Source organism: Notamacropus eugenii, chromosome 6, assembly GCF_028372415.1.
Source record: "Notamacropus eugenii isolate mMacEug1 chromosome 6, mMacEug1.pri_v2, whole genome shotgun sequence".
Lineage (NCBI taxonomy): Eukaryota > Metazoa > Chordata > Mammalia > Diprotodontia > Macropodidae > Notamacropus > Notamacropus eugenii.
The window spans coordinates 313,002,936-313,020,114 of record NC_092877.1 but is presented as its reverse complement, the minus strand read 5'-3'; the positions used below and the strand labels follow the sequence as shown (position 1 = coordinate 313,020,114).

Here is a 17,179-nt window from a genome sequence, read left to right as displayed (position 1 = left end):
TGGGAAGGGAGAGTATTGAAATGTGAATGAAAATGAGAGTGAAATGGACGAAAAGAATGAACAGAACCAAAGGGGCTCAAGAGACCTAATATGTTTTGAAAATTATTACAAATTTCAAAAGAAAGGGCTCAGGTACTTTCCGTCTATCCCCCAACTTCCTCCACATATATACATACCCTACAAGCAAAGGTTACATGTAATTAAGGGACAGACCATGATGAATTTGTTTTTCTCCTGGGATGAAAAATGTTTTGGACTCTTGGGAGATCTCTAAGTTGTTACTGGATTACATAGCACAGTTTCTTGTACACAGTAGGTACTCAATGGTTATATAATTGAATTAAATTAAATTATCAAAGGATTTCAATGAAGAGAGAAGTTAAAATGATGCTCAATTGTATGAATTTGGTCTAGGTGTTAAAAAGTATTTTGGAAGCTAAGGCTACAAATTTACCCTGAACCATCAGTAGAGTTTAAGGATGGAGAATTGGGTGGAAAGGAATACTTACAAGAGTTATCAAGTTTTAATTCTCAAAAATATGTCCTATGCCATTCTTTCAGATTTTATTGAAGTTAGACTTTGTATTCATGAATATTTAGTATAATAATGGAGTTATTTTATGAATACCAATTCCAATGTCAACTCTAGATAAAGCACAATTTCTTTGAATTATTTATGTTGGCATATATATTGCTGACATAAATATATTGTAAAATTCTATATAAACTATGTTATAAAATTCTGTGTGACATAGCATTGATTTAAAATATTATCCAAGACCAACAGTATAATTAGTAATCAGAGTAGATTTGGAAAGATTTAACTTCTAGATCAATCTAACTACTAAAAGATTGTGTCCTTTCAGTCAAATCATTTCTGTTTTCCGATCTCAGCTTCCCCATCTGTAAAATGATGGTGTTAGGCAGTATAATATTAAGACCACTTCTAGCTCTACCATTCCATGGTTCTATTTACATCCAAGCCATAGGATAGAATTAATACAAATTTTATAGCTATCACTGAGACAGTTGATTATAGATGGTGCCCCTGAAGAACATAATCTAAGACAGGTGAGTCTAGTGTTGACTATATACCCAAATAAAGGTAGCATGACATTCATATAAATTAATAAAATGCATAGATAAGCAATCATGGGGACTACAAGATTAATTCTTATTCACCAAGAACATTTGAAGTGGTTTAATAGTAGCTTTGTTGTTGAACAGTTTAAAAAATGGCTATCCCTTTTCTTTTTTCCTCCTAGTACATGAAGATGATGGGTGTGAACTCCTGTAGCCATTTTTTTGCTTGGCTCTTGGAAAGTGTTGGATTCCTGCTGGTTACTATCATTATTCTTATTAGTATACTCAAGTTTGGGAATATTCTCCCCAAAACGAACGGGTTCATCTTGTTCCTGTATTTCTCGGACTATAGCCTCTCTGTTATTGCCATGAGCTACCTCATCAGTGTCTTCTTCAACAACACCAATATTGCTGCCCTGATTGGAAGTCTCATCTACATCATTGCCTTTTTCCCCTTCATTGTTCTAATTACAGTTGATAGTGAATTGAGTTTTATAGTCAAGACATTCATGGTGAGTCTATTGTAGAAATTATCAGGGTGTGACAAGTGGATCATTTTTGTTCCTAGACACTTCAATTAAAAGTTTACTTCCCTAAATTTAAAACTGAAGTGACAGGAAACCAAATTCAGCATCCAATTTTGTCCTACATTTTTTATATAGCTGTGTGTCCAAACGAGCATATGACTTTGTGATGACAATTTTGAAGATAGCTCCAAAAACTGTTTGACCATCTTTTCTCACCCTTTCCAATGTCTTAATGATGAAATGTATTTATTTTATGGTATTGAGTATCAGCATCTTTAAGAAGATGCCCATTTCATGAATAGTCCAATTACTTGTAAATTCTTCAGCCCAAAGGTCTGAAATATGCCTATAGTCATGGCACACAGTATAACTTAGAGGGACATTTATGCGAAAAAGAGGAGTGTTGCCTGTATATGCTGAGGTATATAATTTAAGAAACTTTAACTATTTTCTTGTTGCACAACACTTCTTGTATGACTTCGAAGTCTTATATTCTAAAGCACGGGGTACATGTGTGAATTTTTGAAGCCTTCAGCCTTAACAAGTTCCTTTAGAATTTAGAAAATAGTTGGAATATATCACTCATTCACAGTCAGATTAAAATTTTGTCTTAGATGTGTTGCTAGTGGAATGGGATAAAACAAAGTACATTTAACAATAGTTATTTTATTGAAATCTCTTAAAATTATAAACATTCAATTTCAAGTAAATAATCTTCCTCTTTTATATTTGTGACACTGTTACGTGAAATAATTTCTTAAGCTGAAAATGATCCTTCATCAATTAAGTTGTCTTATTGATATTTAAATTATTGCTGTTCAGTCATTTCAGTCATGTCTGACTCTTCGTAACCCCATTTGGGTTTTCTTGGCAAAGATACTGAGTGGTTCACCATTTCCTTCTCCAACTCATTTTTATGAATGAGGAAATTGTGGCAAACAGGGTTTAGTGACTTACCCAGGGTCACAAAGTAAGGTCTGAGGCCAGATATGAACTCAGGTCTTTCTGACTCCATATCTGGTGCTCTATCCACTATGCCCACTAGCTGCCCTTATTTCAACTTAGTACTGTAGTATTCATGGGGGTAAGAGAGAGGCATCCACACCTGTGATTTCATTGGTGTAGGCAAACCTAGTCCAAAAATTCCCCCTTTTGAGGCAAATTGGCAACTCATCAGTAATTTACAGTCTTAGAGAGTTCCCCAGTCGCTTGAGAGATTTAGTGACTTGTCAATAGTAATAGTACGTGGCAAAAGTCATCCTTCAACCCAGTATTCCTAGCTCTCAACACACTCTATGATACTATGTGTCAAAACATACATTAATTTCTCACATAAGTTTCTGAGCAACACACACTGATTTGAGTTATAACTGCGTCTCATGAGAGATAACCTGTGGTTACATATGGCATACAACCTTGGGCAGCACAATGAATAATGTTTTCCCTATTCATATTCCTCAGATATTTTTTAGTATGTCAAAATGTTCTCCTTTATTCCCTGTTTTCTTGTGTAGTAATAGTAGTAGTAGTAGTAGTAGAGTAGTAGTGGTAGTAGCAGTAGCAGTAGCAGTAGTAGTAGCAGTATTAGCAGTAATAGTAGTAGTAGTAGTAGTAGCAGTAGTAGTAGTAGTAGTAGTAGTAGTAGTTGTAGTAGTAATAAGAGGAGGAGGAGGAAGAGGAGGAGGGGGAGAGAGCTTTTGAAGGGGATATTTCCACAAAGTATACCTAGAGAGTGTCATTCTTCTATATGCCAGTGTCTAACTGCTAGGTATTTTAAGGCCCCTCTGGGTGAAATCCATGATGACTCCATGAAACATCATTGCTATTTGTTTTTCTCACAGGGTCTGCTGTCCCCGACAGCATTTAGTTATGCCAGTCAATACATCGCCCAATATGAGGAACAGGGTATTGGTAAGTTAGCTTTCTTTAAAATGGGGTTCCCATCTTTCAAAGCCACAATGTGTTTCCCTGAACCATATCTTGTTTATCTTGTAGGTCTTCAGTGGGAGAACATGTCCACCTCTCCCGTTGGCGATGACAGCACCTCCTTCAGCTGGCTGTGTTGCCTGATTCTTATCGATTCTGTTATTTACTTCCTCATTGCGTGGTACGTTAGGAATGTCTTTCCAGGTGAGAACAGGGTTCTAGCAAGCAGTCTGATGTTGTGAGATATGAAATAGAACATCTGGAACCCATTACATGAGATGAGCTGGAAGAGGGATCCTTGGCAGGCATGCCTACATCCATGATATCATGGATCTATGGGTGTTTTAAGGTAGCCTATGTACATCGGTTCTGGGTATTTTTCAAATATTTACATGACTGGGTGGAAGACACAGGCTTTCAGGCAGCGTGTGTGTATTTGTATATGCATATTTATACGCGTGTATGGGGGAAGTTTAGGCATGGGATTTCATTGGTTTAGGCAATTCTTCATGAGAAAAATTTCTCTATCTGTGCCAATCACCATCGGTTCTATAACTTGTAATCTCTGAGTATTGATGGGCATGGCTAAGTGTCTTGTATGGGCTCATGTAGTTAGTATGTGTCAAAAGCAGAAACTTACTAATTCTGAGTCATTCTATCCACTATGACATTTTGCCTTTCAAGTGTAAGTGATACTATATAGGGTGGGAAATGCCTGCTAAATGTCATTTCTAAAATTAAAAACCATTCTAAGGGTAAATCATATTTTAGTTTATTATTCCCATGGTATTTTTTAATGGGAGAGTCTCAAGGAACATGCAACAAAATCAAATCAATTTAGGTCTTCCAGATCCTGGCAATGAGATGATTTGAATGGTTTGAGGAGATTTCTGATTATCTTAATTCTGCAAACTGAGCATATAAGACTCTTTATAGAATAGGATGACTTAGGATCCTTATTTCACTATGGGTCTGAGGTGATATGTTATGTATCTGCAGTGACCTTTAGTAAATCCTTATTTATCCACATTTAGAAATGTGGCAGATAACTCAGCGTTGATATTAGGACTCCATAGTAAGAGAAACAGTATGGCACCATGGTTTGATTGCTAGACTTGGGTTCAATTCCTGCCTCTAATATTTACTTATTAATTGTGTGGCCTCAGTCAAGTCATTTTTCCTCTCTGCACCTTCATTTCCTTGTCTGTGAAATGGGAATGATGTTATCAATAGAGCCTCCCTCACAGGGCTGATGTAAGATGCTCGAATGAGATAACGTGTGTATAGTGATTTGCAAAAGTACTCTATAAATGTCAATTTATTGTGTAGTTTCAAGAGAAGAGATTTTATAAGACAATGTCATAATATTTATTCCTTTCTAGTGTTCTTCCCTTTTACTTGGTGGCTTTCATGAACATCAATTAATACGGTAACAGACTCCTCAAGGATATGCCTTCCTTTCACACCAGCTAGAGCAGGGGCTTTTAACCTTTATGTGTGTCATAGACCCTTCTGGCAGTATGTCTGGTAAAACCTGTGAGCCTCTTCTTAGAAACATGATTTTAAATTCTCAAAATACATACAGCAACAAAGAAAACCTGTTATGTTGAAATAGTTATCATTTTTTTTAACCTCACAAATCCTAGGTTAAAAATCTGAGTTAGCCCAAGACAGCATATTGTACCAAATACTACTTAACCCTGGCTTTCTGAGATTCCTTAAACCCCAGCTTCTCTCTGGAGGAAAGATCCCAGTGGACTCTTCTGTCCCCTGACCCGCACCTCCTTTTACCTGTTCCACTAATAATACACCACATTCTTAGTGTTTTAATAAGCCTTACCAAGAAGCATTACAGAAGATCATTTAGTGGGGAGGGAGAGACTGAATAGACTAGGGAATAGTTTTAGTAATAGTTAAAAAGGGGGCAGTAATACAAGTTATGCAAGTCATTAATATAAGTATCTTGGTCCTCACCAGCTTTTATAAATTGCTTTGCCTCCTTTCTACCTCATCTCCACCCAATTTCCACTTGCTTAGGCTTGGCTGTGCTGTTAACTCAATTCTAGCCACATTACTGTGGATTAGCTATCTAGGGCTAATAAGCCACAGTCCTCCAGAGTCTCCTTCTCCCTCAGTTAGGAGGGTGGGGGAGTTGGAGAGGATCTGCCAAAGACTTTCTCCATTATTCTCAGTTTAGTTATTCTTGAAATACCTGTCTCCCACCAACTGGCGATGGCCTGGGAAACTACAACTTCATTCCCCCAAATTACTAACAAGAAAGGACTTTTTTCCCTATCTGGGTCCCAAAACAATTTTACCTTCATTTTGGGATTTGACCTTAGTCATTTCAACTTCCCTCCAAGGTCTCAATGGTCAATCTTCTTTGGAAGCTACTCTCTTTTGCCTTATACTACTCTCCTTCACACCCTACCTAGCCCTCTCCTCTGGTTTTTACCTAATCCCTCACTCTACTAATGAATTACCTAGAGAAGTTATATGACTTGCCCAAGGTCACACAGCTAGTATGTGTCAGAGATGAGATTTGAACCCAGGTCTTCCTGGCTTCAAAGCTAGTTCTCTATGCACTACTATACCATGATGACTCTTACTTTTTTTTGACAAAAAATAGAAATAACAACTTCAATCTTATAATAATATAATTTCTTCTCTCCCTTGATGCTAAAAAAAAAATGAAAGGTGGTTAACATTTTCAATTTGACAGTTGATTTTATTTGCATATTGTAAAGCAAAATGGACTCAGTGATTTTGAGCTATCAAGCTGGAGGTGACTTTATAGCTCATCTGATCAAATGCCTTCACTTTATAGATAAGGAATGTAACATTCCTTTGTTTATTTTTGGATGTTTCTTATTAATAGCTAATAATCATCACTTTTTTTTTATTGTAGGTACTTATGGTGTGGCATCTCCATGGTATTTCCCAATTCTTCCTTCCTATTGGAAGGAGCGCTTTGGATGTGCAGAGGTAAAGCATGAAAAAAGCGATGGCTTTCTCTTCACCAATATTATGATGCAGACTACCAACATCTCTGGCAGTAAGACAAGTAAGTTTGTAAAATCTTCATAACTACTTACTGATTAATTTGCTTGACTGGAAAACTAATTCAAGGTTCAAGTCCTGCTGACATCTGCAAAGAGGAAGGATGGCATGTATACATTAGACTGTGAATTACAAGAGAAAGCACACCAAACTTTTCCAGTAGAGTCCATCTTATTTTTACAACTAACTCTATCAATTACTGGTTATATGCCAATGGCCAGCTCATCTATTATCACAGGGTTGTATTGAGAAGAATGCCTTATAAACTATGAGGTACTATATAAAACATTATAGTCTTAATGGTAGCCTTATTATTAATCATAATATACAGATTATCTTCCAGTACATGTGCAAGGCTTGAGCGTAGAGTAATGAGATGGATTCCATAGGCCACACATAAAATCTGCCATGTTACTTTATGGTAATCCTTGCATTTGTTTGTTTCACACATTGAAATCAACCTCTCTTTTTGGTTAATGAAAAAAAATCTACTTCTGTCTTCCCTAGCAAAGAATACCCTTTCTGATATTTGAGAGCTATCAAATAAATGAGAAATAATCATTTCCACACAATGTTCAAGGATACCATTTTTCAAAGTTTCTAGAATGGTATGGGTGGTTGAGTTCTTTTCTTATTCACTTATAAACTAGATGAAAAGGTCAAAGGCTATAATAGAGATGATTAAAATAATTATCTGCTGACTAATATATTTGAATATATATTTGAAATATATTGAATATTATGTGTATAATATTCAAATATATATTTATATATGTAGTTGAAAAAAATTTCAAATATTATTTAAAACCTGCAGTTGTATTTTGATGATATTAAAAAAGGTAAATCAATTTTGTATACTGAAGATTTTTCTTCTGACTTATCCAGGTCCTGAATATATCTTTCCCTCTAACCTGGAACCTGAACCAAAAGATCTCACAGTTGGAGTTGCTCTCCATGGCCTCACCAAGATGTATGGCTCCAAAGTTGCAGTGGATAATCTCAATTTGAATTTTTATGAAGGGCATATCACTTCATTGCTAGGGCCTAATGGAGCTGGGAAAACCACCACCATGTAAGTTTCTTTTGAAGGGCATATTTTTATCAAGGGAACCTGCAGCATGTTACTTAACATGTGCTCACCTTAACACGTCCTCACCTTCAGATATAGAAAGACACTAGTTATGCCTTACTCTATATATAGAAGAAAGATGAGCCACTTCATGGACCATATATCACCTACCTTCATGAGGAATTTATCACTTGGAAACTGCCATAGACCTATCTACCATAGCCTGAAGCAATAAGGGAAAATCTGTTTATGCTCACCTTGATTCTCGAAGTATTGTGGCTATGAATAAGTGTAACACTACATAGTATATCCAATTGTCATTTGGCAGACAGAATCCCAGTGAGGCAGGAGGTAAGGGTGCACAGGTTATTCCTTCTCTCCTCCAATCTTACCTACCATTTTCTCATGTGAGGAAGGATCACATTCTCCACTTACTGTTAACTTGACAGTTTATTTCTAAATTCTAGTGACTTGCCTCCAATATGCCACATCACATATAGCTGATGTGAAAGATTTTTGACATTGTGGGAATATATGGACAAAAATTACACAAGACATACAGGCATGAATAGATTATTCTCTGCCTCATTTTTTAAACTTTATTTTAAAGATTGGGTCTTCCTATTTCTTAAAAAAAAATTTTAAAAGACTGAATTTCACTATCTCTGTGCAGCTGTGTAGCACAGTAGATAAAGTGCCAGATCTGAAGTCAGGAAGACCTATTCTCATGAGTTTAAATCTGACTTCAGACACTTATTAGCTGTGTGACCCTGGGAAAGTGACCTAAACCCTATTTGCCTCAGTTTCCTCATCTGTAAAATGAGCTGGAGAAGAAAATGGCAAACCACTCTAGAGTCTTTGCCAAGAAAATCCCAAATGGGGTCATGAAGAGTTGGATACAATTAAAAAGGCTAAACCTCAACTCCCTATCTCTTTCAAGCTGAAAGTGAAGGGGCAATACATGGCCCCAGTGCTTCTCTTCTTGGCATGGAAGGCTAAAACAACCTGGGCTCATTTATCCCTCTTTAGGCCATCTACTAGACTTCTACTACTGCTGGATCACCCTAACTATGCAGAACTTTATGCAGACTGCCACCCTGCAGCTCAGAACTCCTGAGCCTATGAGATCCACCATTGTTAGCCTCCCTGGCAGAAGGGATGACAGACTTGTACTACCACATCTGACTCTGATTTGTGCCCTTGAAGGAAAATCCCAAGTAGATGAGACCACATATCCATTTTAGTATTTACCCATGTTTCATTTTGTAGCCAGGTCTTTCCCATTTACTCTTTTCAAGTTGGTGTGCTTGAATATAATTTACAAATAGATGTGACCAGTTTAGCAAGATAAATTCAGTTTAATCACTTGTTTATGCTTAATGACTCTTTTTATTTATTTCCAGCTCCATGTTGACTGGGTTATTTGGTGCCACAACAGGAACAATATTCGTTTATGGAAAGGACACTAGAACTGATCTGAATCTTATCCGGAAGAACATGGGCGTCTGTATGCAGCATGATGTCTTATTCAGTTATCTCACAACCAAGGAACACCTTCTTCTCTATGGCTCCATCAAGGTTCCTCATTGGAACAAAAAGCAACTGCATGAGGAAGTAAAAAGGTATGGAATATGTAGCACACAGCAAACCACATCTCTTTTGTTAACAAAATGTTTAAGAGGAAGATTTTTTTCTCACTACACTGTTTTTAGTCCTTCCTATGCTGCCATCTGCTTACAAATTTTTTTTCTCTGTTTGGGGTTCCTCATCAGGGAGGGGTTATCTGATCACTTTCGTTCCTTGGCTTTTGCAACATTTAAACCATCCTGCTTTTCTACTTAAGATGACAATGGTGATAATAATAGCTAGTATTTATATATCACTTACTATGTTGTCAGGTACTATGCTGAGCACTTTACAAATATTATCTCATTTGATCCTTATAACAAACCTGGGAAGTAGATGGTGTTATTATCCCCATTTCATAGTTGAGGGAACTGAGGCAAACAGAGGTTAAATGAATTGCCCAAGGTCACACAGTAAGTATCTGAGGCAGGATTTGAACTCAGGTCTTCCTGACTTCAGGTCCTGTATTCTATTCAGTGTACCTAAAGATCCTAGGTTCATAGATAGGAAGATTGGTCTATATATAGAAGAAAGACAAGCCACTTCATGGACCATATGTCACCTGCCTTCATGAAGAATTAGTCTCTCAGGAACTGCCATAGAAAATCCAATCCTCTCATTTTACAGAAGGGATAACTGGAGCCCACAAAGGTCAGAAAACTAACTGAAGGCCATGCAGACAGCAAGAGGCAGATTCAATGACCCAGATTCAAACCCTCCTTATTCCAAACCCAGTGTATCATATAACTTCTTTGATTTTTCCATTTTCACTAGATCATCATAATTTTTTTACTGATCTAACTGAGCTTTCTAGGTTCCAAAAGTTCAGTCTTTCACCTTTTTCTTAACTCTCTATATTCTTTGTCATTCTCTTCCAACACTAGCCACTGGTAAATATAAATATCCCCAGTCCCATGTTCTGAACTGAACTGGAAATGTTCAGTGGGTAGTTTGGAACAGCAAGGTTAAAGTTAGGGTGAGAAGACAGGTTTGGAAACATCTTCAGTGTCATTTGTCGGTGGTCAGCATAGAGTTGATCCTTCAAGTCATCAATGAATGAAATCTATAAAATGTAGAGAGGGAAGAACAGAATATGATAGAGTGAGCCTCAAGAAAAGTTCACAAAGTTAGGGCAATAAAAAGATGAAGATGATCCAGTGGGAGAAACCAAGAAGGGAAAGTCACAGGTCACATTGTGCAGTGGAAAGAGTTCTGGATTTAGATTCAGAGTTGTCTTGCCTTCACTTCAAATTCAAAATGTCCAAAACCAGCTACCTCTTCCAACTTTCCTGTTTTTGTCAGTGATGACACCATTTCCTCCCTTACCTTTCTTTGTTCTCTTGATCATCAATAATTAAATTCTACTAATTTTTACACTGCAGTATGTCTTGTATCCATCCTTTCCTTTCCATTCTTAATGCTACCTTTTTTGCTAAGCTTTCTAATACTACATCAATAAGACTAATCAGGAAAACTGAAATGGAATTACTTGAATAAACTTTCCATATTCCCTTCTAACCTAATCTTTTCCCTTTTGTGATACACTTACAGATAATATTAAAAGAATGTTTTAAAATTTTCAGAGTTCTTTCTTTACAAATGTTATCTCATTTAATCCATACAACTCTTTGAGATTAGTGCTATTGTTATACTCCTTTTATAGATGAGAACATAGGCAAACAGAGATTAAGTGTTCAAGGTCACACAGCTACTAAATGCCTAAGACAGAATTCAAACTCAGGTTTTCCTGACTCTCCATCCACCAATGTATTCACCATGTTAGTTAATTCTTATACACTTCAATCTTTTATAAATACTGCTTTCTATCTCTCTGTTCCAGAACCTTCAAGAATTCCCAGTTTCATAGACTACCAAGTTAAAATTTCTTTTCCTATTTCTCACGGTTCTTCAAAATCTTGGTTTTTCCCATTCCCTTATTTCCCACTACTTCCCCAAATTTGTCCTCCACTCAGGTTATGCTAGTCCTCTCCTTATACCATGAGTACACCATATCCATTTTCAATTCTGCTTTGGCTCAGGTTGTCTCCCTCATCTGGAATGCCCTCTCCTTTCCATTCTACCTATCCAAGTCTTTTTTATTTTTCAAAGACCAGATCAAGTCAACTATTCTAAACAGTTTTCCTCAATCGATCCAGCTTTCATCAATCTTCCCTTTCTCCCCCTTCTCTAAAGTCATTCCACATTTATGAATGTACCACATGATTTAGCATTTCAGGGTATGTTGTACTATATGAGGTACCACTGTTTTATGGAGGCTGTCATTGATGGATGATTGTAAGAACCTTGAGGACAGGGACCATGAGTCATATTTCCTCTCTTTACTCATAGTCTCAGTATCCAGTAGGTGAAAAAAAAGACTAGTCAGGAGACCATACTTTTTAAGCCTGAATTTCCCACTTATTGGTTGTATGACCTTGAGCAGGTAATTTAAATTCTCTGAGGTCCAGTTTCATCATCTGTTGCATGGGAGTTATAATACTTAACAACACCAATATCATGTGATTGCTGTGAGGAAAGTGATTTGCAAACTAAAGTACTATATTTTCTGTTGTTTTACTCTGTCAGTTCATATAAATCTCCCCATGTTTCTCTGAATTCCTCATGTTCATAATTTCTTAATATATAATAATATTCTCATATATATGTATATATACATATGTATGTATGTGTATATGTAGATATACCACCTTCCATATATTCATCCAGAATCCCCAAAGTCTTATTTTCAAATATTACATTGTTTTTGAAGGACTTTAAAAGATACTGGTCTGTATAGTCATCGGCACAAGAGAGTTGGAACGTTATCTGGAGGAATGAAGAGAAAATTATCCATTTCCATTGCCCTTATTGGTGGATCAAGGGTTGTAATTTTAGATGAGCCTTCCACTGGAGTTGACCCGTGTTCCCGTCGGAGCATATGGGAAGTCATCACAAAGAATAAAACAGGTATGAAACTCCTGTTATTTCCGAGGTAAAACTCTAATAAAAGAAATGATACCTTTAAATGAAGACTATTGGCAGACACTTTTTTCTTTTTCTGGCAACAGGTAAACAATAGTTTAGAATGGAAAAATTGAGGCTACTAATAAAATTACTCAATATTTATTAAATGACCACTATTAACAGAATTCTTAACGAGGCTTTTGGAGGCATGCAAATGAAACCAATGACACTTGCTCTAGATGAACTTGGAATCCAATTAGAGATATAAAATACACACAAATGAAAATATACTGAAAACAGACTAAATAAGTGCTAACAGGATGTGAAGCAATCAAAGTGGAGTGGAATTAATCAAGGAAGAATATTCACAAGCCTTAAAAATGTTTTCATATTGTGGAAAATAGTAATAATGGAAAGTGAAGTTAAGATAAATACTTTGGTAGGCATCTTGGTGCAATCATGTTCATATTGCCTATGTTGTATGAAATAGAATAAGAGACAAATTTACAAGATACACGTCTTCGTTTCTTTCGGTTGCATGTTAATTCAATAGATTTTTATTTTTTTAGTGATCATTTTAGGTCCTCTTAGGGACTTATAATCAATTGGTTTTGTTTTAGAAAAAAGCCACCTTTCCCCTTCAAAATTCCTGTTTTGACATGTTCTTAGACTCTCTCTTGGAAGATGCCTAACTCTTTATTTCCCATAACAAATTGTCTTTGTATGCTTTTTAGCAAGAACAATCATTCTGTCTACACATCACTTGGATGAAGCTGAAGTGCTCAGTGACCGAATCGCCTTCTTGGAGCATGGAGGCCTCAGGTGCTGTGGGTCACCCTTTTACCTTAAGGAAATCTTCGGTGATGGCTACCATCTCATTCTCACAAAGAAAAAGGTCTGTCATTTGATTAGGCTAGAAAAGGAATTTCACTAATTTAACTGGGAAATTTAAATGACTTTTTGTTGTTGCTTGAATCAATTTCATTTCAAAATATGAAACTGAGGCCTTCATTCTTTATTGATAATACTCATCATATTCTAGAAGAACCAATAAGTCATATCCCCAAGGGAGTGACGGAGAGGTTTGCACAAGGTTCTCACACTTTAGTGTTCTCTAACTTGTAAGTTATAATTCTAGATTGAGGCTTTTAGGTCAGAAAGAGCAAATCTAAAGAACAACACTGCAGACTTGTTTTATTTTTTTTTAATCATTTAAGAAATTTTAATTTATTAACCACAGAAATGACAATGTGGAAAGTGTTACAGAGAGGAAAAATGGAATTACAATACCATTCCAGTAATGTCTTTATATATGTTGAAATTTGATTATGTTGACTAAAGGTAGACACTTATTTCGTTCATCAAAATAGCATCGGACTTTCCAAGGCTGTATGTTTTCATGATCTTAGGCTAGTTGGATCTTTTCCTTTTTAATTTATTTTGTAGATATCATCTTTTCATATTCAGCTCACCCTGTGCTATCTATCTATCTATCTATCTATCTATCTATCTATCTATCTATCTATCTATCTATCTACCTAATCTATTTCCTCCAACTATCCTAACACTGAGAAAGGTCTCGTGAGTTACAAATATTTTCCACGTAGGAATGCAAACAATACAACATTAATAAGTCTCTTATGATTTCTCTTTTCTGCTTACCTTTTCATGCTTCTTTTGATTCTTGTATTTGAAAGTAAGTTTTCTATTCAGCTCTGGTCTTTTCATCAAGAATGCTTGAAAGTCCTCTATTTCATTGAATGTCCATTTTCTCTCCTGAAGCTTTTTTGGGTAGATTATTTCTACTAATATTGATGAGGGTGGTGAGGGGGCACCATGGATAGATTATTAGGCCTTGTGTCATGAAGACTTGAGTTCAAATATGATGTCAGACCCTTACTAGCTGTATGATCCTGAATTAAGTTACTAAACCTCAAACGGGGTCATATTCCTCTACTGTAAAATGAGAATGATAACATCTCCTACCTCTCAAGGTTGTTGTGAGGATAGAATGAGACAATAACTGTAAAGTGCTTAACAGAGTGCCTGGAACATATAAATGGCAGATATTTATTATTAATTATTATTATGAATAGGCCTCATAAATTCAGAAATTGTATGTTTTTCCTTAATTAATTGAAAGTTATATTCTAAAGAAAGATAGTAATGTCGAAATCTAATTCTTGCTGATTTGTGGTTCTTTTATTCAATGTTGAATGCATATGTATATATAATTACATATAAAATAATTATATGCATAATATAATTACATACATATGTGTATATAATTACTGAAACTGTTCTGTCTTTTCTAGAGTCCAAGTCTACACTCTAGTAAACTATGTAACACCTTGGCAGTGACCTCTATGATCCAGTCGCACCTTCCTGAAGCTTATCTCAAGGAGGATATTGGTGGAGAACTTGTCTATGTGCTACCCCCATTCAACACCAAAGTTTCAGGAGCCTATCTTTCTCTCCTAAGAGCTCTGGACAGTGGCATGAATGACCTTAACATTGGCTGCTATGGGATTTCTGACACCACGGTGGAAGAGGTATGAGTTTACATCCATTCATTAGTGAAAGCTAGGATAAACCACAATACATCCAGGAAAATATGCATTTCTTTAAGGGGAAAGAAAATAAACAGAACCATTTAAAGTGATGTTTCACAAAACCATCCAGTCCTAAGAAATAGGTTTTCAGGTTCTTCTCCAAGTAAAAGTCACCTGAGAGAATAAACATATTGATGTGACCAGGAAGCATATTTTTTCATTCCTGAAATAAAAATGTTGCCTTAAAGAAAATGGAAAACATCTGTTTCAACACATGTAGGACTCATGCAAAGTCAAAATCCTGTCTCCTGGGAATAAAAACCCCCGCTCTTCCATTTATGAAGTAATTTAGATTGTTTTGTAGGTGTTTTTGAAACTGACTAAAGACACACAGAAAGATGGAGAGATGAGTGCAGAACAATTCACAGCAAAGAAAACTGGAATTACTAAAGTTAATGGCATGATGACCCCCGATGATCTTTCTATGAGCAGCAGCAGCATCACCACCGAAAGAGATGGTACGCATTGAATTTGGTTTTACTCTCGAGTTCAGGAAGTGAAATGACTGGGAAAATCTGCAGACTCATTCTTGATATGTTGCTAAAAGAGACATGCAGACGTTAGGGTTTGCTATTGCTAATTACAAATTATTTTTAAAATCCTTCCTTCCTTCCTTCCTTCCTTCCTTCCTTCCTTCCTTCCTTCCTTCCTTCCTTCCTTCCTTCCTTCCTTCCTTCCTTTCCTCCTTCCCTCCCTGCCTGCCTCCCTCCCTCCCTCTCCCCCTCTCTTCTCTCTCTCTCTCTCTCTCTCTCTCTCTCTCTCCCTTTCTTTCTTTTGCCATTCTTTAACTCTATTAGAAATAAATTTTTCAAAAGTCATATGAGAAGATAACGTGAGAGACCTTCTTTAATAGTATAGAGCAAGGATCACCAGCCTTTTTGGAGCCATAGGCACCAGATTTTGGCAGTCTGTTGAAACTTATAGACTTCATCTTAGAATATTTTAAAGTGCTAAAATAAAATATATAGCATTACAAAGGAAACCAATATATTGAAACCACCTAGGCAGCTAAATGGCACAGTAATTGGAGCACTAGACCTAGAGTCAGGAAGACCTGAGTTCAAATCCTGCCCTAGACAATCTATGTGACCCTGGACAAGTGGCTTAAACTTTCACTGCCTCAGTTTCTTCATTTGTAAAATTGGAATAATAATAATAACACCTACCTCCCAAGGTTGTTGTGAGGGTAAAATGAGATAATATTTAAAAAGTGTTTGTAAACCTTTAAGCATTATATAAATGTTAGCAGCTATCATCTTTGAAGTTGTTAACAAAATATTTAAAACAAATTCACAAACCACAGGTTGAGAGGTCCTGGTATAGAAAGAAGCATTAAGTATTAAAAGACTCACTCCTCTTGCGGTCCAGGGACTAGATTCATGTTCTAGCACTGACGCAATTGTTGTTTGAACGTGGATAAGTCACCCATGAGGCTCTCTGAGCCTTAGTTCCCTCAGTTTTAAAATAGGGGTTATGAGACTTGTGTTACTGCCTGACAAGATTGTTGTGAGGAAAGTGCTATGTAAACCTTTAATCTCTTCAATTCGGAATTATGCTCAAAAAGCAAACAAACTATGCATACCCTTTGATTCACCACTATTACTACTAGGTCCTTTTCCCGAACACATCACAAAAAATGGAAATAGACCCACCTGTACAAAAAAATTTATAGCCACTCTTTTTATGGTGGCAAAGAATTAGAAATTGAAGGGATGCCCATCAGTTTGGGAATGGTTGAAAAAGTTGTGATATATGAGTGTAATGGAATACTATTGTGCTGTAAGAAATGATGAATAGGTGGATTTCAGAAAAAAACCAGGAAAGACTTTCATGAACTGATGCTGAGGGAAGTGAGCAGAACTAGGAGAACATTGTACACAGTAATAGCAACACTGTGCGATGACTGACTGTGATTGACTTAGTTTTCTCAGCAATACAAGGATCCAAGACCATTCCAAGAGACTCATGATGGCAAATCTATCCATATCCAGAGAAAGAACTGATCAAAGCATGCTATTTTCACTTTTTTTTTTGTTTTTTCTTTCTTGTTTTTCCCTTTTGTTCGGATTCTTCTTTTACAACATAACTAATGTAGAAATATGTTTAGCATGACTGTATATGTACAATCTATATCATATTGCTTGCTGACTTGGAGAAGGAGGGAGGGAGAAAAGTTTGGAGCTCAAAATCCTATAAAAATGAACGCTAACAACTATCTTTACATGTGATTTGGGGAAAAAAATAAAATACTATTAAATGGGAAAAAAAGAAAAAAATATGAAGAGGGAAAAACCCTTTAAGCTCTTTAGAAA

The 17,179-nt window shown here is 36.2% G+C and overlaps 1 protein-coding gene across 1 annotated transcript in view; it reads left to right on the top strand.

Moving 5' to 3' along the window:
- ABCA12 (ATP binding cassette subfamily A member 12) overlaps positions 1–17,179 on the top strand; it is a 227,690-nt gene that overhangs the window by 161,900 nt on the left and 48,611 nt on the right. The window contains exons 24-33 of the mRNA XM_072617503.1: positions 1,266–1,595; positions 3,452–3,521; positions 3,606–3,740; positions 6,445–6,600; positions 7,482–7,668; positions 9,069–9,287; positions 12,062–12,258; positions 12,990–13,150; positions 14,571–14,807; positions 15,172–15,325. Of these exons, the coding sequence (XP_072473604.1) occupies positions 1,266–1,595; positions 3,452–3,521; positions 3,606–3,740; positions 6,445–6,600; positions 7,482–7,668; positions 9,069–9,287; positions 12,062–12,258; positions 12,990–13,150; positions 14,571–14,807; positions 15,172–15,325 (1,846 nt within the window). The remainder of the gene's footprint in view (positions 1–1,265; positions 1,596–3,451; positions 3,522–3,605; positions 3,741–6,444; positions 6,601–7,481; positions 7,669–9,068; positions 9,288–12,061; positions 12,259–12,989; positions 13,151–14,570; positions 14,808–15,171; positions 15,326–17,179) is intronic.